General features: G+C 37.0%; 1 protein-coding gene across 1 annotated transcript in view; it reads left to right on the top strand.

Annotated features, from left to right (window-relative positions):
- LOC149781147 (C-type Lectin CRL-like) overlaps window positions 1-3,056 on the top strand; it is a 36,710-nt gene extending 33,654 nt beyond the window's left edge. The window contains exon 4 of the mRNA XM_089935257.1: window positions 1,300-3,056. Coding sequence (XP_089791383.1) covers window positions 1,300-1,544 — 245 coding nt within the window. The 3' untranslated portion in view covers window positions 1,545-3,056. The remainder of the gene's footprint in view (window positions 1-1,299) is intronic.
- Window positions 3,057-24,618: the final 21,562 nt, after the last annotated feature.

Below are 24,618 nucleotides of genomic sequence, written 5' to 3'. Positions count from 1 at the left end.
CCACCAATACATGCACATTTAGTGATACCGGGCGATAATTTGTTAGCAGGATCCCAGTCATATGGTACCTTTGATGTGTCAAGAGATTAATGATAAATAGACTGACTTAAGGTCTAGTGCTACTGTATCCTCGATTTCTGTCAGAATTAACATTATCATCTTATCTGGACAACCTTTTGGAATTTAGCATCCTCATTCCTATTTCCACCCATCAAGCAGAACTATGAATCATTGTCATGCATTCATATGTTGAGTCAAGAATTGTTCAGTAAACATGTCTCCATTATTCTGAGCTGTTTATGTTGTTACTCAATTCAATTTTTTTAAGTTCCTTCGTTCATGGTGTCTTATGTTTTAGATATCATATATTTCCAAAACGTCATCGATTTACTCTTTATATTTGGCTCCAGACGGTTATTCAGATTAAGTAGATGACCCCATCTGGTAGGTGATTTGTTGATCTATTTCAAGAGTAAAATTTTCGCACTGTATCCGTTAAATGACCACAATGTGATTTATCTCTGGTACCAAGGTTAGCTTTACAAATGTCCCAGTTGATGTAACTAGCCTGAAATCACATTCTAACATGATTTTCGTACTTTTGTAGCTTTGGTTTTTGATACATTAATTTTTAAGTGATGCATCAAGAATCAATTTTGGTTGTCCAATCATAAGCTAGTTTTTAACTGAGCATTGTATTAGTATCGATTTTAGCTTGCAAGCAAGGTAAAAGACCTGTGCATTCTTCACACTTGCAATCTGGTTTGACAGGGATGGTAACACATGCCCCACCTTTATTCACCATCTCCTTTCTGTCTTTCCGGAATTCTTGATTATTTGGGATGTCACTAGAAAGGATCACGGCATCAAAATAATTTTCGTCAATATGCGTTTCACTCCGAATGATCACATCAGGTGACATATCCGCTATGTTGTGACGATGAAAGGTAAATTTCTAAAAATGTGAATATAAAGAATTGCACCAGAACAAATTTAGGAGGACAAACCGTTCCAAATAAACGTAAACACAAGACTAAATATCAAAGGTAACAGTGCAAGTACGAACAGTTGCAAACCCGAGACAAATAAAATTAAACTAACATGCAAAACTAACATGTATTCAGCAAACATCCAGTGGCTGACACACAAAGGATAATGGATGAAGTGATAATTATTTTGCATTTAGGCACCTTCTCCCGGCAAATGAAAACGAGACTAGTAGTTTTCCGAGGACAAGATAAACGTTCAGTCTGAATTCTTCATAAATTATCAGTTCATTGCAACATTCTATAATTTCAGAGGCGCCGGACAGTGTTTGGATAGACGGTACCGATGTACTGAACGAAGGCATCTGGCACTGGACTAAAGGCAATGGTGACCAAAGAATGATCGGAAAGGCTGGAGTGGGTCTTTGGGCATCAGGTCAACCTGATGACTGGAATCAAGAAGAAGACTGTGGGAGGTTTGCGAAGGTGTCTGGACAATATATTGGAAATGATGGCTCGTGTTCTTCCAAAATGCATTTTCTCTGTGAAGCACAGTAACTGAACTTTTTTTTTTCAGAACCAGCCTGATGACAGAGAAGCAGAATTGCATGCAATGAAAAAATACAGAACAATAAGTTTTGTGTTATCAGAAACAATTATTTTCTTTTTCTTGTTCTGTCTTGGCCGACAGATTTGATAATTTGTATGACTAGTTGCTTCTTGGTGTAACGAGCTTGATTTACAATGGTTCTGAAACCAAATGAGTAGACGTGGGCGTATAAACATTTGTCGAAATTCAGGATACATATTTCCTTTACTTTAGCAGTCTTATTCAATTTCACTCGTGCAGCTAATTTTTACATTTTGATTTCACGTCTAGACTATATTAAAGAAAAAATAAATAGATGTTTATAGATGAAAGCATCCTGTATTTTCTTTTTATCTCGGCTACACAAAATTAACTCACTGGCTGACTGGTGTTGAATGGCACATTAACATATGGAAAGTTCTATCATGGCGAGGTAGCTGGTGTATACAGCCTTGCCCAAGGACACACCAATGTATCCTACTCAGTCTTGTCGCGGCAAGATTTTAACACTTAAAAATATAAAGATGGAGAGAAAGTATAAGCAAGGAAAACAAAAGACGGCAATCTCTTAAAGGAAAGTACAAGTAAAGCTTTTGGTAAGTAAGATCTAGAAAATCCTTCCAAAGACTTTTTGAAAAATAAAAATTTAAAATTAAAGGCACGAATAGACATTTGACAACCTAGCATATGAATGCCACACTGAAGACACACGTTCTAAACATTAGTGTCAACATTAATGATAACAAAAGAATCTTAAGACAGATAGATCCAGAAATAACTAATCATTGAAACCAGTGCTCAAACAAAAACCACAGAAAAGTGTATTGGAGGAAATAGAGCTGTAACAATAGATATAAATTAATCATTAGACGATAAGAAACAAAAGATGAATTTTGTTAAAGACATGGAAGCTAACAAATCCTAATTATATAATTTTGAGGAAGAGTCAGAAATTAAAGGATTTGGCAAAGATTAAATGTGCACGACATTACCGGAATATGGGTTTACCGCTGTACATTTTCCCGCCCAGTGCTTTTCACTTTACCGGTTCTTCAACAGTTTCTCTGAGTAAGGAATGTACGAAATTTCCCAAGTACTGTTGTTACGAATTTAATGATATTAACAGGGCGGTTTTATTATTTACTTTACAGTCATATTTCTCACAAATTAATTTTAAAATATTACAATTATAACTATATGTATGATCATTTCATCTCATGTTGGAAAATACAACTTTGAGGGAAAAAAAGGATTTAAAGAAATGTCATTTTTAGTTACTTACTATCAGATATTAATGTGTTAAGTACATGTTTTCCATTGTAAGATGGACACTCATTCTATGACTGTTGTGAGAGGATTTGTTTTCTGGTTGAAATATACGCAATTTATCAAATCCACTCAATATTTTTTTAATATATTTTTTTTAGTTTTATGTTTATTGGCTCTGTTTGATAAATAAAATTAAGTTTCCCTACCTATTATACCGGTAGTGCGGCTAGTGAATTGTATATTTCAGTATCAACTTTCTCAGTGTCTTGTATATATTGTAAGCTTCATCATTCCACATAGTTACAGATTACAGCATAAACAACATACACGCAGCAGACTCATTGACTGTAAGGTATTTGGAAATTCATTTTTCGGGGAGTGGGATGGTGCTGCAACTTTCTTTTGAGCTGAGATATTTTATTTCTTTTGTTTTTAAGATCATATTTTTATTCAAATGATACAAGGGATATGATACGGTGTTATTTTGCTATAAATCGAAGCTAGATATTTCTTCCTGTAATTGAGAGGCAGAATTATTCTTAAATTGTCAGGTCCTTGACGAAGAACATTAAATTGTTAGTACCTAATATCAAGTTTATACCGTTGTTAGTATCGCGGTATGTTAAAAACTATCACGGTACCAAATATTTCGTGGTACCCAGGTTTTGTCAAGACATTGGGAAAACGAGAGAAGTAATGGGATCATTTGAAAATTGAGCTACACCTGTATAACGCGCAGACAGAGGACATAACGATATACATCATTATACTACATACTATTATAAGTTTTGAAAGTTGCAAAGTCCGCTGCTGAGTGCATAAAGTCTGAGAGCACACATTTTTCTTCTACATAAAATACAATCAGAGACGTACGAGAAAGGAACAATTGACAACAAGCAGCAGGGAGGGCGAACCGGCTCTAATTGGTTCACCCGTATTTTCTGAAAATACGACTTCCTGGGGGATAGCAAAAATCGTTAAAAAAAATGCGCGATTATCAGTAACGAGTTGAGAGCGTCGCCCTCCCTGCTGCTGTCAATTAAAATTTTTTATCTAACCCGATTCGATACCGTATTCTAGGATCGTGTAAGTTTATTGTTATAAACCCATGTGGGATTATTTTAGCACGACTAAAGAAATTTTTAAATTTATTTATGTTCATATCGCCGCTACACCAGGTCTGATGAATATTTCGTAACGTGTGAGTATCAACTCCGTTAAAGACAGTAAGAATATTACAGTTATCCCTGATCACTTTAGGAATTTGTGTATACCGCTGGGTTACATAAATTACATCTGTGTTTTTGTGTCTACCTCTGGAAATTATCCTGGCAGGATTTGATTGTTTATCCAACATTACGTCATCGTAAACAACTAAATTGTTAATTGACCCATCAATATCATCAATACTTGGCGCTTCATTAATGTCAGTTATAAATTCAACAACATCATCGCCGTTTTCATTTAACGATTTTGCGCTTTCATTAAAATATTTTATTACATCATAACAACGCTGATCGTCTACAGATGGAGCTACCAGTTATAATTTATCCCACTTCATCCACTTCATTATTAAATTAAGTAACAACTGCGTCTTACCACTTCCAGATGCACCAATAATAATCATACGAACAGAATTTGTAGCTCTGCGTGATGCTTAGCTGGTTCTCGTCGTTTTGTAGCAGAAACATCAGTGATCTCCATTAGAATAATATAAAATAAATATGGATTTATATTGTGTGAATGCAGGGCGCGCACACCAACAAGTGATCTAACAACCATTACAACAAAAAATAATAGATCTGCGGTTACGGGCAAGTGTGAGCGATGCGGTACAAAGAAATTTAAATTTATTTCCACTGGCAAGTCAGGTGAAAAACCAAAGCCAAAGCCAAAAGTCAAACCCAAAATCAAGTTAAAAAAAAGCAACACGGAGGTGACATCGCAGCAAAATTAACAAAACTACCTGGGACTCCGTGGGCTAAATACCCAGAAGAAAAACATCTTCCAGGATATAATTACTGCGGTCCTGGAACCAGACTTGATATCAGACTTGATGACCGAGATCAACCAAAACCAGGTGAGTATCCGATAAACGCTATTGATAAGGCGTGTCATGCTCATGATGTAGCTTATAAAAGTAAAGATCTGCAGCATAGACATCTCGCAGATGTGAAATTAATTCACGCGCTAAATTCCATCACTGATAAATCTCTCAAGGAAAAATTAGCTAGCTGGTTAATAAAATCCGCAATGAAAGGTAAATTAGCGCTAGGTGCTGGTAATTAATTATAAATGGAGTCGATTTATTATTCCCCAAAAGGATATTGGAGGGGTAGCGCAGCAATTAGTAAACTCGCTGAAGCAGCAAAAGTTACTCGCGTTACTGCTAAAAATTGGTTATCCAAACAGGCAATATGGCAAATTTACCAACCACCGCCTAAACAAATTCACTTCGCACATTTTGATGTTAGTGTTCCTAATGAAGTTCATCAGGCTGATATATTATTTCTGCCACATGATACTATTAAAATCCGAAGACGTCAAATAACATATAAATACGCGTTAACTGTAGTTGATGTTGCAAGTAGATACAAAGATGCGGAACCGTTAACGACTAAAACAGCATCTGAGGTTGCTTCTGCTTTTGAACGAATTTATCAACGAGGTGGTCTACGATGGCCACATCTCTTACAAGTTGATCCTGGCAAAGAATTTCAGGGTATAGTATCATCGCTGATGAAGCAACATAATGTCACCATCAGACGAGAGCATACTGCAATTCATCGTGATCAGGAAATTGTTGAGCGATTTAATCGAACTCCTGCTGAGCGGTTATTTGGATATCAATACGCGAAGGAATTCATTCAGGACAAGAGATCACGCGAATGGGTTGCAAGATTACCAAATGTGATAGCTGCATTAAATAATGAAATTACTCGAACAACCAACATGAAACCTATTAACGCAATTACCAAAAAACATATACCAAAGCGACGTGATTTTTCAACACAGCCGATACTGGGCGATGTCACTGTGAGATATTTATATAAACCAGATGAATTTGAAGGTGGTTAAAAAAGAGCGACTGATCCTATTTGGAGCATCACTACACACAAGATATCTAACATAACTAGATCTACTGGTAGACCAGCAATCTACAAACTGGATTCAACTGCTCCTCAACGTGGATTCACACGTGAACAATTACAAGTAATTCCCGAGGACACACAATTATCACCCAGATCACTTTACTAGCGCCAAGGGTGTCAGCACCCCTACGCCGGTTGCACTCGAGGCAGGTCAGCATCACATTGTCTCGTGTATGACCAAGACGATTATCTTTCTATCTACGGTGAATTGTCTTGAATGTTTATCCGAATACTGCCTCAACATTATACAATTACAGCTTGCACAGTGATTATTCTGCTGTTGTTTCAGTGTCATGATAAATTCAACATTAAGGTCAAATTCTCGATTATTTTTTTTGTCACTTTGTTTGTAACCAGTTAAATTTTTTCTGATTATATCATTACTGTTTTCATTATTAATTTCATCAGCCATTGACTCATCCAAGACAATCCTTCGCAGTTGAGATATTCTTCTGACTCCGGACACAGCTAAGTAAACTAAGTTTGACCACTCGATTCGATCATCAATCATCCAAACAACTGTATCAGAGATAGATAGTCCTTGAGATGAATGTATCGTCATTGCGTATCCTAGCGTCCACAGGGATTTATCGGCGTGCAGTGCATCTTCAACAACATTGACATCAACTGTGACAACATCATTTAATACGAGGTTTTGTTTCCCTGACTGTCCTGGTATATCATCGTCGATATTCTGTAACCACGAATCAGCTGGTCTATAACACAATGGCACTGGCAGTGTTGGAAATTTTTTCTTGTATAATTGAAATAACTGCTGTTGAAGTGTGTCTCTGACTATCTTTCTACTTGCCACTATCAAATCGTTTGGTCTCCGCGTTTTCCAAAAGTCGTTCAAGGAAGTTTCTGAAATCACCTTGCGCATAATTTCACATTGAATTTTATTCGGTTGTAGTCTGATTAATGTTTTAAATTCCTTTAATTCTGCATCGAGAGATCTGTGATCATCAGTCACTACTTCGTAATAATCAACAAAATTCTTCAACCAATCGTGTGGAGATGGTCCAACAAAGGGAGGTGGCTGACCGTTATCGCCGCACATTATCACTGCTGTATTTTTTGTTAATAACCAATCGAGAAATGTTTTTAATGTTTCTAACGGTACCGTACATATTTCATCCCAAATAATAACCTCTGGAATATATTTCTCTCCCATTCGATCTGAAGTCCACACACCACCGCTGTATTGGAAAAAGCTGTGATAAGTACTAGAATTGACTCCTCGTTGTTTCATCTCCCGCGTGAGTCTGTGTGTAGTTGTTAGCACGATTATATCTGAATTCTGTCGAAATAATTCGATTACTCGAGTTGTCTTACCAGAGCCATCTGCCCCGTTCAATTAACAGTCTTGTGTCTGGATACTGGATCATACACAGACGGCGCCGACGACATTTCTGATAATTCTGATTTGCAATAGCTATCTTTAACCGCAACATCAGCGGATTCACAATAACAATGTAACATTTCTTTTTTTATTCTCCATGAACTCCATGAGTCATCATTGCTTTTGAAACGAGCCAGTAATTCTGAATATTTTTTATCGATATAAAATGAATCCGTAGCAACTCTAACTTCAGTGTCAGGAAATCTATTTATCATCGATAGCAAATTTATAGAAACATAAGCGAGCATCGAAGATCTTAAATGGGTGTACTGAGGTGATTCTCCATTGATGTAACTAACAATTGTACCCAACCGTGTTCCGTCAGACAAGTAGGCGTCCTCCCGATTACAAAGTATATTTCTCGCAGTGGCATCCTTAATTATAAAATCTAATTCAACATCATCCTTAATCTATTGTGAGTGATGCCGTTTATGATCATATGCACCACCCTGAGTAAATTTACCGATTATTCTTCTACCGAGATCCTTTGCTGTTTTTTCACTGTTGTTGAGATTAATCTTAAGAATATTAGAAGCATCATTAACATTGACATCAACAGAATCGTTTGGATATTCCTGTTTGCATTCTTCGATGACTTCATCGAGACTGATACGCTCTGGTGTTGGTAACCAAACCGAAGTCTGCGGCCGATATGATATAATTGCTTCACTGACAACCAACGATATCAATATTTTACTGTCAAGCATATATCGTAATAACACTATTGGCGCCCAACGTTTCTCCGAAAAGTGTCTGCCAAACCAAACATAACAGCAAGGATGAAGATTCATAGTAAATTCAAACGACGTTACACGAGCAAATCCTGTCAGATCAAAATCAGGTAATGGACCATTAATTGATACTCTTACCATCTCATGACAAGGATGACCAAATCTTTTAAAATCTCCAGCACACTCGCCCATCCCAAGAAAACTTCCGGGATTACACGCGGTCATATCTACGGAAATCATCTCGCTGCTATTATGCTGGGTGTTCCACAAACCGCCGTGTCCGTATTCGATACAACTATCCTGGACATCTTCAAGGAACTCAGCGTGTGTTGGTCTCCATGAATTTCTCCCTCCCGCGGCGTGGGCAGCAACTGACGGAACCGTAAAACAATTAGTTAATAACTGCTCAGTATTTTCTGAGTATCTCTGTGCGAGTTCTCATTTCTTCGTGGAGAGATTCTTTACGATATAATTCGGCGTTAGGTCTTACAAATTGATCATACTCGCCATCTTCGGAACTTTTAAACAACCACACTGACACAGGGTCGTTTTTGCTTATCCGGCTGATAGCATCGAACATTCCATCCCAAAAGCTTTCTGACGAGTAATATCTCACAATACGATTTCGTGGAAATATTGTTACTGCGCTAGTCCGAGCGTGAGCGTTGTGGTCAATAATTTCAATTGGTGCTCCCATTGACTTATTTACTGATTCATATAAAACCTCCCCCGTTATCGTTTTTACTATCATTGGAAATTTTAATTTACTTTATAACTCAGCGACATCGTTTATTGACGCCCCTGTATCCTTAACCGATTCTGCCCATTTGTTTATTTTTTCACGTCGCAGATCAATTAAACCGTTGCCACGCTTCGCATTTTTAAAATGTTCTATTACTCGCTCGGCTACACAATTCAGCTTTGAAAATCTCATCGGGGTAAGATCATTAATGTTAGGTCTATCATTTAGCTGATAGATTCCATAAATGACCGCGGTCACAGGATATGCTCGAGCGTAATATGGTTTATCAATCCCAGTCAACATTCCTGGTTTGGAATCTTTAATTAACAGAGCGGTTTTTCCATTAGCAAGGACAGGGTCACGTTTGTCACGGATAATCCACGTATCGGAATCCGCCTGCACAATAAACTTTATTCTGAAATGATATTTCTGATTGAGGTAATCGATAATTGTTTTCGCTCGTGCATCACTCATTGTAACGTCCTTGACATCGTCGTCGTGTATAATTTTGAATGTAGACTACACGTGAGATGCTCCAACATTACGAAATTCGTCTTTGGCATCTCTGATAATATCAAACAGACCAGTCAGAGCTCGCCTTCGCGAATCAGGGGTTAGTCTGTCGAGATCAAATCTAGAAGCTTTCCGGGGCTTGATTGCAGATAATCTCTCAAACTCATCCATATTATATTTAAGACAAACATTTAAATAAGAAATATACATATAATGCCTCAAACCAATCAGTACAAGTGGTTTCAAGTGGGATCTGTAACTCCTTGTAACAAATCCTGCAGAAAAGAATTCTGTGGAGAACATTTACAAAACATTCGGAAAGGGGGTTTCGGACCAATACCGTGTCTGCAATGTAGTATTGGAGTCAGGGGTATAACACAATTGTGTTGCGGCGGTAAGCGAAACAGGGAACTTAAAAGATATTATAACAAAAACAATAAATATGATGCGTTGAAACGTGAACGCGATTATATAACTAAGTTCTCAGACAAATATAAATTAGACAAATGACATTATTATATAAAATGAATCAGGAATTTGTCCGACACCCCATCATCAACAATAACGAAGCGAATCGTAATGGTGATATTAGAAATTGTAAGTTGAAAAAATCAGTTGGTACTGTTAATAATGCTGGTTATCTTAGATTTACCGTTGGGAAGAAAAGATATCTCTGTCATCGTTTCGTGTTTGAGGTATTTAACGGAGTGATCGAAGATGGTTTTGTGATCGATCACATCAACAACAAGAAACTTGATAATTCTTTATCCAATCTGAGAATTGTCACGCAGAGCAAGAATTGTGAACTTGGAAACACTGGACGTCACGACAAAAGCGCCAAGGCAGTTGTATCTATAAATCTAAAGACAAACGAAAAAATAAAATTTCAATCGATGTATGCAGCTAGCAAGTATTTTGATATTTGTGTATCTTCAATACGAAAAGTCGCAGAAAATATATACAAATCCGCCCTCTCAAAAAAAAATAATCAAATGATTCTTTTTCATTATTGTTAGATTGTGTAAGGGTTTTTATGTAAATTTAAGGGAGATAACTCCGTTAAGCATATCTCATGCAATTAGTTTCCTCCCCTTGACTTTCAGAAGATTTCGATGTCATTATCCTCTGCGGTAATATCCTGAAAAGTTGAAATAATTTCAAGTATTATTTTGCAACAACCAAAAGTCAAATGATACGTTATACAGTTAACTTTAACGAATCGTCTATACACACTAAAACAGGTAAACGGTTCTCCGTGCTACCTAACACGGAAGTAAATATCTCCAATTACTTCCCTTGACAAAGTGGTAAGGTCGACGTTGACAAAGTCAAGGATCGGCAGGGGTAACAAACAATATACTTGTTTTACTAAATTTTCATGATTTTGTCAGGCATATTACCCTTCCGAATTAGCAAATCGGTCGATTTTTATGATTTTGACAGGCATATTACCCTTCCGAATTGAGAAATTTGACAGTTTTTCAGTAAAAAATAAATTTCTTATAATTCTGAGCGACAGTAAAAAAAAAATATCCACGCTGACTGTCAGGAGAATTACTTTTTTTTAATGAGATTTTTAAGATAGAAATCCTTAGGATTTTACAAGCAGATTAATATGTAGCGTTTCATTTCTTAAATCCAGAAGATGGCCAGATTGGTCCGTTAGTTTGAAATTTATTCTTGATAACAGTGGATTATAACACTGCAAATAAACCTGATTGATCGGCTCTTGCGTAATCAGATATCCAGATGGTTTTCTCGGGGTGAATGAATAAAGAACAAATCCTTGCTGGACTTGATTTGATACTGTCGTGTGTGTGCTGTATCGGCCATCGATTACATCACACACAAGATTGATCGCGACCACATTAGTTATATTTACAATTTCCGGGGACACATGTCGGCCTGTCCCTTCTGGGTCATTGTTGTGCCGGAGAATAGTTGCTGGTGGCAGTGTTTTTCTCCACGCAGCAAGTATGTCGGGAAAATATTCATCAATGATATCATTGACTGATTTTTTGAGTTCGTTTGGTGGAATATACCCTGGAAATTTATATGTTGAAATATCATCTACGTGTATTTTATACCTATTTGCAAACCCTACTCTGACAGAACCATCTTTGGCATTTAATACAGTTTGAATAAGTCGTAGGTTAAACAATTCAATGTCATGTGCAATTTGATTTAATATTTATCCTTATATCCTTTATTAAGGGTATCGAAATATCCCAAAACATCAGCTTGATCCAGTGAAGTCCAAACCCCATTGTTTTCAAAAAAACAAAACCCATTACGGTATTCACTTGGATTTGTTAGATCTCGCACACGAGAAAGGATCATGGTGATGACATCATCGTGATATGACTTATTGTCCGTGACATAATCAGACTTTTTCGGTTCTGGTGGTATCGGTGGTGCTTCAGGTGAAATGTCAGGCCATCCTAACACTGTTCTGATCGAACTCTGATATATATCTACGGCGTAGTCTGGGGTGCTTATTTCGATCGCAGAAGACAGAGTTGGTTCATGAACAGTTATTTTGATCTTGGATTCTTTTCCTGTGATATCTTTTATTCGACGTTGTAATTTCTCATTGATTTCTTCGATTTGATAAGACCCGGTTGGTATCCCAATGACGTTCCAGTCTGGTGTACCATCTTCTGTATTATTATTTGCAAACACAAACGAATTATTCGCTGGTAATCCACCAAATGATTTTGATCTGATATTGGGCCAACTGTGATACACTCGTAATTGTGCTAGTGCGATTTCTTTCACGGGAATTGCAGTTGGAAAATTAATACTAAATTCAGGGTTAGTCGAACTTACCGTTGTCATCAAAGTTCTTTTGGGGCTTGTATTTTCGACTATCTGTTGAAGTAATTCTGTCATTATCTATCTTTGTTGTTTTTAAATGGCGGGTGCAGTCTTCGTATATCTTAACCATTAACGCGAATTCGGAATCTGATATTGTTGTATCGTCGATGCTTGATGATATCAAATACGATAATTTTGAGTATGCTGCTGCGGCTGTGTTTAGTTGTATGATATAATCGTGCAATTTTGTGCTCATGCACGAGGATATATTTTTCGCGATTATATTAAAAACCCCTGCGATGGTAGTTGATGAAGAGACGCATATCGTTACTGCGATTGTTACTGGTGTTAGCGCTGATAATACTACTCCGGTGGATGCAACTAACGCGGATACTGAGTATACTAACGCATCCAGGATGACTGCTCGTCGTTTATATTTTTTTACTTTTAGGTTGCTTTTGTCGATGAGGGTTTTTAACTCTGATTGCCAGTCGCGCACTTGATCATATCTATATTGTTGCGCATCTAATGTTGTTGTTGATGCTGTTGTCGTTGACTCTGTTAACGGGGTCATTTATTATCTTACGCAGTAACCAATTGAGGTGTTACAGCTACAAATTCCAAACACCACCAGTAAGATGTTGCGTTTAATGTCTTATCGGCTGCTTCCAGTATACATTTCTCTTCGGTTCCGCTATTTATTATTACAGTCACAACCCCGGAAAACCTGTCGGTGGAATGTCGCCAGGGATATGTTGTGAAAATCTCAAATTTTGCAGCACAGAACACAGAAAACCTGTACACGCCAGTGGCTGTTGCGGTGTATTTGATAGTATTTGATAGTATTATTTTGTTTAGACCATGTTGCAAACCCAGATGATACCGTGTATACTATGTTGGCAAAATGCCCGGGAGTAACTCCAGGTGGGATTTTAATGAAACTGGTTTTATTAACGATATCAGGAATCCCACTTACGATATCTGGCTGTGTTTGTTTGATCGTGTCAATGTTGGTTTTGATATCAGAAAGATTTATGTCAACGGTGTGCGGATTGCCGAAGAATCCTTCTGTGGTTTCATTAATTTTTTGCAAGTTTCTACGAAGTCTTGAAAACGCGTTTACGTGAACGTCGTATTCGGCCCGCAACGTGGATAATTTATTATCTACGGTGCCATAGTTAACGTCAACATACTTTTTCGTTGCAGCATCTTCATCGGATGTTGGATCTCTTAAAACAACTATTTTGTTTCCTTTCATGCTGAGTTCACCTGTCATTGTGTCACCGGTGTTTTTTAAACGATTTGCTACAACTTTTTTCATCTCGTCTCTGAAACTTGCAACAGTTACACTTGAATCCCTGATTTTTCCGCTGTCAGTAAACACAGGAATGTTATCCGGGGTAGCTCCGAGAACCCTGAGAACTATGTCATTCAATTTGATATTGCTGGTTTTTAGCTTGCCATGTCGGTCCTGAAAAATAGCAACCTTATCTGGGTCTATCCCGGATAACGATAAAAGATTGTAGATTTCATCTTTGGTCGCATATTTTGATAAATCTACATCACCGCGTTTTATCTTTGCTTCGATGAGAGATCTTCCGTAAATATCTACCATTATTCTCTTAAGGATTGTTTAAATCGACCCGCGGTATAATCGTGTACAACTTTGTGAGGCGGTTTGGTTGACTTTGATATCGCGTCAAGCACATTTAATACTTTACGGCCACATATTGGTGGATCGGTTAGTGTTTGTGTTGGTAGCGTTGAATACCAGACTGGAATGGGAGTGTTTTGCACATATTTGAGGAATTCAACTGGCGGTGCTAACCCATGCGAATCGAAATAGATAATTCCACGTGGACTGATCGCGTAAGCAACCCAGTGAGTTCCTGAACCATCACTGTTATCGAGATTAATAATTCCAGTTTCTGGATTATTCGGTTGTCGTGGTAACTGATCTCGCATAAAGACATCTCTGAATTTTTTTATTTTAAGTTGTTTAGCATCATCGAGCAAATCAAAATTTGACATCGGTGCGTGCAATACTTCGTATTGTGTTAAAACCGTTTTGGGTACCATGAAGGTGGAGTTCCTGGAAGTCTGAGACCCCGTCCTTTTTTTTGTATCCTTTTCCAGTTGCTTTCTTTAATGCCATTCCAGCAGCTGTTCCAACAGCTCCTAACGCGGCTGCTTTTGCGACAGCTGGGGCAGCAGCAGCTATCAGCGCTGGTATTGCTGCGAGAATTGGAAATATTCCACCGATTTTAACCATATCCTTGATAGCTTTTGGAGCGAAATCAAGTTGAACTCCGGTTTTTGCCTGTTTTGCTTTATTGAAATGTTTTAGTTGGGTTTTAGTCAGCGATAACTTGTTTGGACCACCATTAACAATTTGATCGTTTTTTAGTGTTATCGTTGCCCCACACGTTTTTGCGTTTTTCGATTGTAATTTTTTTATCTGACCAGAAGTCAAAGTGACATTAACGTGACTGTATGACATTTTTATAATAAACGCGATTGATCTAATTGTCTACATATTTTCCACTGGCGCATCAACGATTCTCATTCGACCACTAATACCTTCAAGTAACATTGCCTTGTCACTGAGTATGACCGCGATTGATCTGTAACCAGGGTCAACACCACCAACTGGCGGGTCACCAACATGAGCTCGGAAGTGTATATCAGCAACAGACTGCTTGGATAAATCAAGATGCTCCAGTGGAAAGTAATAAATCGGATACAAATTTTTAAAATCCAGTTGTGATATTTGCAACCCAGTATCCACATTTGTGTTACGCGCCAGGAACGTCGACAAGCGATGGTATACACGTGCCACATGATTATGCGCGAATTTTAATGATATATCTTCGGATGGTTCTTGTTGTCCGTTTATTCTCAACGAAACATCGATAACATCAAATTGGTCAAATATCATATGAGATCGTTTTTGGCTACCTGATCGAGTTTTATTTTGAAAAGCAATAAAAATATGTCGTGGCGCAGAAACACCCTGCTGTGATACTATATGCCAAGTAAACAAACCCCTAACGGAACTTTGGATAGCGTCTGTAGTCACTGTTAACCACGATAGCAACGATTTGCCACCTTGATTCATAAAAGAAAGTAATCGAGGTTCTTCCGTGACCGAAGGAGTTAATACCGGCATTCACAGTGAAAGTTTTGTTATTTTTACTTGGCCAGCAAGAAGAGCATCAGCATTATCATCAGCATTATCAACAACACCAGCTCCTCGCCAGATCGCATCATTGTCGTCATTTTTTCTAAAGAGCACAATTGTGTGTTTAGCTCCAAAGATAACCCTTCTAATATCCCTGCAAAATCCGAAGATGTGATTTAGTGGAACCGCGCACGAAAAACTGTTATTATCCCCTGACAACATTGCTCGGCGTGTTGCAAATCCTAAGTTGTAAGTCGCACTAATTTGTGCAACATTAAAAGCAGCAGCTGGTTTAGCTATGACCTCAAGGGGGGCGTCAGCTGGTCGATCAGCTGCAGAAGCATCTTTTAATGTCACTTTAGTATACTGAATATGGTCAGCGTTGTCGGTAATATCTTTAGCAAACATCATTGATGGACCAGCCGATCTTGTAAAATCGTCAGAATATCTTGCTAGACCAATTATTGTTGTAGCATCATCAATATTATCTTGGATGGATTCGATATTTTTTCCATCAATCAAGTAGGTGGCGCTACTAAACAATGCCATGATTCCGTTGTTGACAAAACCAACTCGGGCATTCTTACCGTAGTTAGTACCATCCTTTTTTACAAGTTCACCTTCTACTTCAATAAACGCCTCACAAGGTAGAAAATATCTACTTGTATCATGAACTTGAAGTTCGATACGCCCTCGTTGTTCTGGTTTAACTGCATCATAGGAATAAAATTGATAATCACGCACTGAGTAATCTCGCTCGACCGGCGCATCAATGTCAAATGCTGGGTCGGATATGCGTTTGAACATTTTATACTATTGCGTATTTTTCCAAATGGTGATTATCGTCGTCGCATACGAAGTCCACTTCCTGCTATCAAATTCGCTGTTATATTTTTTTGTGAGTCGGATTCCTGATTTATTAACGCTGCTAGTCTCTGATTTGCAGCTTGATTTATCACCTTACTGACATCCGCAGGGATAATTTCGGTGTTTGGTAATTTCACCGGTGCTGATTTTCGTCTTATTAATCGCGCTCGTCTTTCTTTGATTGCCGAAAGTGCCTTACTAGCAGCGCTAACAATTGCACCAGGAGCTTTTTCACTAACAACATTAATAGCTTTCATTGATAATTGTTTTGCAAGAGGACCATATTTTGGTGCTAACCCTGCATATAATCTTTGAGTCACATCACCAAGTCCGTCTCCGTAAGCTGCTCTATAGATTGGTAATCGTGAGTTTACTGCTCTGATCTGCACAGGTGTATGTCGATTATATATGACCATGTTATGTTATTTACTATTGTTTAATCGCTGTAATCATCAACGAGCTCATCAACGAGTTCTCGGTAAATACTAGCATCCATGACACCACCTTGAAACAATTGCTGACAAATATCAGCTGCTTCATTAATCATTTCTGGTGAGTTGTTTCCGGCTCGTTTTCCTGCTATGAGAACTTCTAATCGCGAAACATCATTGAAGATACTATCAGGGCAGGGAATAAAACCACTTCCTAAACCACTGCCAGTAGCGCCGGTGTTAGGCTTACTTTTTGATCGTTTTTCTTCGACCTTTTTCATAAATAACAAGTAATCGGGATCGGTTAGGTTAATAGGTGATTCGTTAGCAGTAAAATATACTGCAGCAGGCCAATGCTCACGTGTTACTTTTCCAAGATACTCAGGTTTCAAATAAGTCTTAAAATTATATCTCGCAGCAATATCGATTAAACGATGCATTGGATGCAATTGAAGATTTTTTATGGGAGTTTCTTCAAACATCTCTGCAGGATTCAATGGTAATCCGGACCAGAGTTGAGATTGTTGTTCTGTTTGCTGCTGAGACGAAGAAGGTAGTGTTACACGCACACGGGTATTTACTTGACCGAGCGGTTGTCAAACCCTGGCGCGATTCTCGCTAGAAGTCATAAGTTTACCCCGACTTTCCAACGACTTCCATACAACTCCAGTTGTAAATTAGAAAGCCCGCCGTGTCCATTCTATACCTAAATTTTCCTCTAATTAATGCAAGACCACAGATAAACCAAACTGCCAACTACCTATCAACCGTACATCTGCGTGTTTTGGCTTCATTATGTTTCCGTACCACCAACCGTTCACGCCTTAGAACATATATGAGTACTCCCTAGTAATGAGAACTATTTTAACTCCGCCACCTTAGGCCAGTCAATGTATGCTTTCCAGGCACATTTCGCCGATATAACTGCACCATATTCGCCCGCATGGCGACATAAACGGTGTCTGCCAAGTCCCTTTTTATTTATTCCCTTATGTAATTTACCGGTTTAATACCGTAAGTACTGTCCTTGCAGTCACGCTACCGATGTATACCACTAGATTTTAATATGTACTATTTTACGACAGGGACAGTCATTCGGTTTTGGTCGGAATTCACTACTAGTTAACCAGGACATCATGGAAACACAATAACACTTCACTCCGTGACGTTTGCTCCTATTAATTAGCTCATTAGTTCGGGCCAGAAATATTTCCATGGCGCCGAATTCCAATAATCAAACAAGCAATCGCACAAATCTAAGAATTGCTTAAAACGGGGCGCTATAACCAAGTGCACATACTCTAAATTTACTACAGTAGATATAAAAGAGGATCATCTTGGTCTTCTTCAGGTGTAGGAGAAGGTATATAGTGCGGAACAACAATAAAAGATCGTTTTTTTTTCTCCTCCTTTTCTTTTTTCTTTCGTTCTCGTATTTCTCGTTGCCGTTCCTTCTTTTCTGCCAGCGCTATTTGTCGCTGTTTTCGTTTCTCTTCTACTTCTTTTAGCCTTTGTTCTCTCTCTTCTTCTTGTCGTTCTTTTTGATTCCTATTATGATTCGTTATCCCCTGCGAATAAATTTTATAATCAGTACTATCCTTGTCTATTTGTTCATCACCTCGATTTATTTTATACAACCAATCAGTCCACGGTTTTTTATCTACTTTAATATGTTCGGGTTTTAAAATATCACCTCTGGAATTAAATCTTTCGACAGCAAACTCACCAAATTTGACTACATCCTGGCGGGTTTTTATCTCATAAGTTTGAATTTCTTTTAGACCCGCTTCAGTAAATTTCTCCCTAAAATCAACTCCCCTTTTTCCCTTTTTTGGTTCTCCAACAGCACCTTCAGGTTGAGGCTGGACCGCAGCCATTTTTTCAGCAGTTTCTTTTAATACTTGAATAAGACTTTCTTGTTTCTCACCTGGTTCCTTTTTAGGTCCCCTAATAGCAGTTAAAACATCTCCAGTAACCGCGGTAATAGGTTTAAACAACTGTTCCGTTTCCGCTGCGTACTCAACTTGTGATTCCTGCCGCGATTGCACATTTTTTTTGAACTCCTCTTTTACAGGGATATATATTTTAAGTGCTTCTTCTCGCTCTCTGGATAGTCTAGCTGTGTAAGATTCCGAATGTACCATTATTTGGTATAGCAATTTTTAATTGACAGCAGCAGGGAGGGCGACGCTCTCAACGCGTCACTGATAATCGTGCATTTTTTAAACGATTTTTGCGATCCCACAAGAAGTCGTATTTTGCGAAAATACGGGTGAACCAATTAGAGCCGGTTCACCCTCCCTGCTGCTCAACATGAGCGCGATGATTATACTTTTACTAAACTCAGTTTTTAAACTTTCCCCATTTCCGGACGTATACTTCCTTATACCTTATATTCCTATTTATAAAGTAGACATGGTGTGTGTGTGTGTGTGTGATTTTAATTGTAAAAATTTTTCAGTCATATCGCTACGATGTCTGCAACGTGGCAGTTTATACTGATGTCTAGCACTGGGACATGTAGCATGATGCCCCCCCCCCCCCCGCCACCCCCGTCACATTATCCTGACACCAGGCCGACCTGTCCTAACACTAACCTGTTAATGCTGAGCGCAAAGCTGTTAGAATCATTTTTATAAGTCTTTGTTATGACTCGGCTGCGTATCTAACCCACGACCTCCCGCATCCGAGGCGGACGCTCTAACCACTAGGCCACCGGAGTGGGAATAAACCAATGAAATCAGCTCCTGTTATAATATAATATTGTAGGAACGATTGCTTCATTATTCTCTGATCTTTATTTTGGCCTAAATCAATTATGAATTTTTTTATTTCTCATTGACCGCTCTGGCGGCCAAGTGGTTAGAGCATCCGCATCGGATGCGGGAGGTCGTGGGTTCGATCCCTGGCCGAGTCATATCAAAGACTTACAAAGGGTACTTACAGCTGCCTCGCATGGCGCTCAGCATTAAGAGGTTAATGTTAAGATTGGTCGGCCTGGTGTCAGGATAATGTGACTGGTTGGGACATCATGCTACATGTCTGCAGCATGATGCCCCAGTGCTAGACATCACTGTAAACTGCCACACTGCAGACATCGTAGTGATATGACTGAAAAATTGTTAAAGCTACGTTAAAAATCAAAATCACACACACACACACACACACACACACACACACATTTCTCATTGATATTCTTTTCTTTTGATTCATTATCAGCCTTTGTTAAATGTTTTGTTTGGTTATAAAATTGTCTAGATTGTTGTCTATTTTTGTGATTGAATCTTAAAGTGGAATTATCAGATTAATTTCTCATACTGTTCTTGGTACTGATGCTAATTAATTTTTGTATAAACATACCACTGGATAGAAGAATCATACCATCACCACCAACGTCACAATCTAATTTAACTCTTGAATTCGTGATATAATGATACCATCCTAAGCATAACTTGTAACAATACAACCTCCATTACCGTTTTGTAACAATACAACCTCCATTACCGTTTTGTAACAATACAACCTCCATTACCGTTTTGTAACAATACAACCTCCATTACCGTTTTGTAACAATACAACCTCCATTACCGTTTTAGCTGTATCTGGTATTGTAGTTTCAGAATGAATTAAACCTATCCTAGTTAAAACTTGAGCACCAAGTATGGCCGTCAAATATGATCCAGTACTTCGATTTTTAATTCTTTCTTTGCAACATTTCTATCTCGTGAAAAGAATAATGTCAAATTAAATAATTCTACTGATGTTGTTTGCGAGTTTACCGTTTTGAACTATATCATATGCATCATCCATGATGTGCTTCAAAGCTTTCCTGTTTATTGTCTCATCAGGAATGGGCCATATTACCCGAGGGTAGTATAACATATCCTGATAGTGGATATATCAGGAAAGAACCCCAAAACAAGGATAATAATTACATTCGTTCCATACTTCTTGCGTTGCTTATAACATTGGCTGGAGTCGTTGCTGTAAGTTTTAAAGAATAATGCATTCCCTAAGTATTTCCAACGAAAGAGATATGTAGAATTTTAATATTGATATCTTTATTTCTTGCTAAAGGCAATACTTTTCAGGCATGAAATTGGGTTTAAAAAGTGCTAAAAAGTAAAGTTTGCAGGTATACACATGCTTTAGGTCTAGCGTAGATGGACGAACGAAAATGGTGAAATGCACATATACGCACTATATATATATATATATATATATATATATATATATATATATATATATATATATATATATATACATGGAATCCACCCTGTTACATGGAATCAACCCTATATACAAAAAAGCGGTTTAAATGTTAACTTGTATTAGCAAATAAACTCACCCCTGTTCATAAAAACATGTGGACCGGCCTCCAAACTGAAGGTACGTTAGCCAACCACAGCATGTTTACGTCGTAAAATAGCTCTTATCATGTGATGCAGTTCTGAATGTCTTTATGTCTGATATAGTCTACTATAGTCTAATATAGTCGAATGATGCAAATATCCGGTCACAATACATTACTATAACTCCAAAAAATATCTGCACCCATAACCACCTCATCACATTACCATTTTAATTGTTTAGAAGCGAAACTGGTAGTGACAATTCTGAATATTTATTTTATTGGATATTTTGTTAGTTTTTAATGTTTATTTTTTAATTTTTAAAATTTTCATTATATGTTATGCTGCGAATTTAAACACTGTACCTTGTTACTGAGCTTGTTCCAAAATCAGTGACAGTTTTGGTAAACAACATTTTTATTTTTGTTTATTATCTTTCTCAGAGTAAGAATCAGTAAGTTGAGCCAAGGCCATACATGGACTACGTGACAAGTATTATGTGTCAATTGGTAAAACAAATTCTATATTTTCCAGAAGGATGAACGTCCATGAACAAGATACAATGTTTAAATTCGCAGCATAACATATAATTCCCAATCCGGGAATCTGTTTTGCGTCTTACTTAGTCGTATAACTGATGTTTTGATAAGAATTCTATCAGTCGCGCTTTAACATTTGAACAGTTAAGTTGTATCATGTTGTAGCCAATTTGGACTGAATTTTATTTTTCTTCAAATTATTGAATTCAAGTGATTGTTTTCTCTGGAAATTCAAAAGTGCTCAGATAATTCTTGGACAAAGACATTTACTGGAGTTCTGTGATGCAATAAGAGACTGTTGACACATCAGTACAACGCTGACTATTGCAGCCAGCATTGCCTTCCATCTTGAATTTCATCAGGATTTGAACTGAGATTCATTTAGAACTTTTCATTGATAGGACTTATGTTTTAATTCTTGGATTGCAATTAGGATTTAATTCATAAAACAGTAAGTTCTTTTTTCTCATTTTTCACTTTGTATTCAATGGAAATAAAATATTTGTTAAATCTTACAAAGTTTGTTGTCGTCACTCTTTTTTGTTACTTGTTTTTAGAGCATAGGCTCATAACAGTGACACATTCTCGATGTTAAATATTTATCTATATGGCATAATACTGAACTTGCATATACATTCTGTGTTGAAAAAATATGTTGTTTGAGTCAAATATTCTAAGGAAAGATACTCTTGAAATTATAAATGGTAAACCTTGAAGAACTAATATTTACTAGTCATAAAACAACACAAAAATTCCAGGGAAGCCAGTTAGGATTCGAAGCCGCACCCTTTCGGTCTCGAGCCTGGCACGTCAACCAATGGGCCTCCTACAACCATTATTCATTGCCTACAACATGCAGATCATTGCACTGGAAAACAAATCGAGCAACACAAATTGGATAATAAAGTACTTTAAAATACTACCCTTCCAAGCATGTTTATTAATTTTTTAATGTTTTTCTAATTTCATTTTGTTTGTTTTTGTAATAATATTGTTATGTTTCTTATCTTATAGGTGTTGTCTAATGTTGTAAAGCGCTTAGAGCTTCTAAAGATTAGGCGCTATACAAAGTCCTCATTATTATTATTATTACTATATACAAAGTCCTCATTATTATTATTACTATGTACAAAGTCCTCATTATTATTATATACAAATTCCTCATTATTATTATTATTACTATATACAAATTCCTCATTATTATTATTATTATTATTATATACAAAATCCTCATTATTATTATTACTATGTACAAAGTCCTCGTTATTATTATATACAAATTCCTCATTATTATTATTATTACTATGTACAAAGTCCTCATTATTATATTATTATTATATACAAAGTCCTCATTATTATTATTATTACTATATACAAAGTCCTCATTATTATTATTATTACTATATACAAAGTCCTCATTATTATTATTATTACTATATACAAAGTCCTCATTATTATTATTATTACTATGTACAAAGTCCTCATTATTATTATCATTACTATATACAAAGTCCTCATTATTATTATTATTATTCCAACATAAAGTGGTGTTACTATATCAAGGTCTTGTATCTTCAGCATGACCATTTCTATTTCTAAACTTAAGGAACAAAATAGTGAAAGGTCATTAAAGGCACAAATAAAGACATGGACAGTGCTCAATGCTATCATTAGAACGTATATATTAGTGTTATTAACTACACTGATATATGAATAATTATTTACGTATCCATATTCAATTTCCTCTTAAACTTTACATATATGCAACCGCTCGTATATATCTATCTACCTATGTATGTATGTATGTATGTATATATGTATGTATGTATGTATGTATGTATGTATGTATGTATCGATCTATCTATCATGATGTATGCAGGCATGTATGTTTGGTTAAAAATGTCACTAGCCTGGTAGACAATTGATTTAATTGTGGACTAAGTTCAATACAAAAAAAAGCATGACATATAATGATAGAGAAAAGTCAACAAACAATTCAAATTAAACACACACGCTCACACGTGTGTGTGTGTGTGTGTGTGTGTGTGTGTGTGTGTGTCTCTGTTACAAATGTAATTTAAATATGTAAGTTTTCTAACCAAACTAATTTTCCTTTTGATACTGATTCATCTGCGTGAACAGTAATGACGTGCTATATAACCATAATGAACTCCATGCTACTTATAACCGTAATGACACGCTACATATAACCGTAATGACGTGCTACATATAACCGTAATGACATGCTACATATAACCGTAATGAACTCCATGCTACATATAACCGTAATGACACGCTACATATAACCGTAATGAACTCCATGCTACATATAACCGTAATGACATGCTACATATAACCGTAATGACGTGCTACATATAACCGAAATGACATGCTACATATAAGCGTAATGACATGCTACATATAACCGTAATGATTGTTGTTGTTGTTGTTGTAGGGTTTAACGCCATTTTTCAGCACAAGATAGGCTATACATGTCGGCCAGTATAATTGGTGGAGGAAGAACCCTGGAAAACCCCGGGAAGAACCACCAACCCACTATAACCGTAATGGCATGCTACATATAACCGTAATAACATGCTAAATAATAATAATAATAATAATAATAATAATAATAATGAGGACTTTGTATAGCGCCTAGTGCAATGTAAATGTACTGTCCAGAGTAACACATAGGTTACTGATTGTGTGAATTTAATGTTGGCGTTGCTGATATTTATTGTTTGAGGTAAAGGATGTGAATGAGAAAGTCTTTGTGTTGTATTACTTTTAACCGTAATGACGTGCTACATATAACCGTAATGACATGCTACATATAACCGTAATGAACTCCATGCTACATATAACCGTAATGACACGCTACATATAACCGTAATGACGTGCTACATATAACCGTAATGACATGCTACATATAACCGTAATGACGTGCTACATAATGACGTGCTACATATAACCGTAATGAACTCCATGCTACATAGAACCGTAATGAACTGCATGCTACATATAACCGTATTGAACTCCATGCTACA

The sequence above is a fragment of the Sinohyriopsis cumingii genome, chromosome 15, assembly GCF_028554795.1.
Source record: "Sinohyriopsis cumingii isolate HCF-2022 chromosome 15, ASM2855479v2, whole genome shotgun sequence".
Classification (NCBI taxonomy): Eukaryota; Metazoa; Mollusca; class Bivalvia; order Unionida; family Unionidae; genus Sinohyriopsis; species Sinohyriopsis cumingii.
Note: the sequence above shows the minus strand (reverse complement) of the source record. Positions and strands in the feature narration are given on the sequence as shown.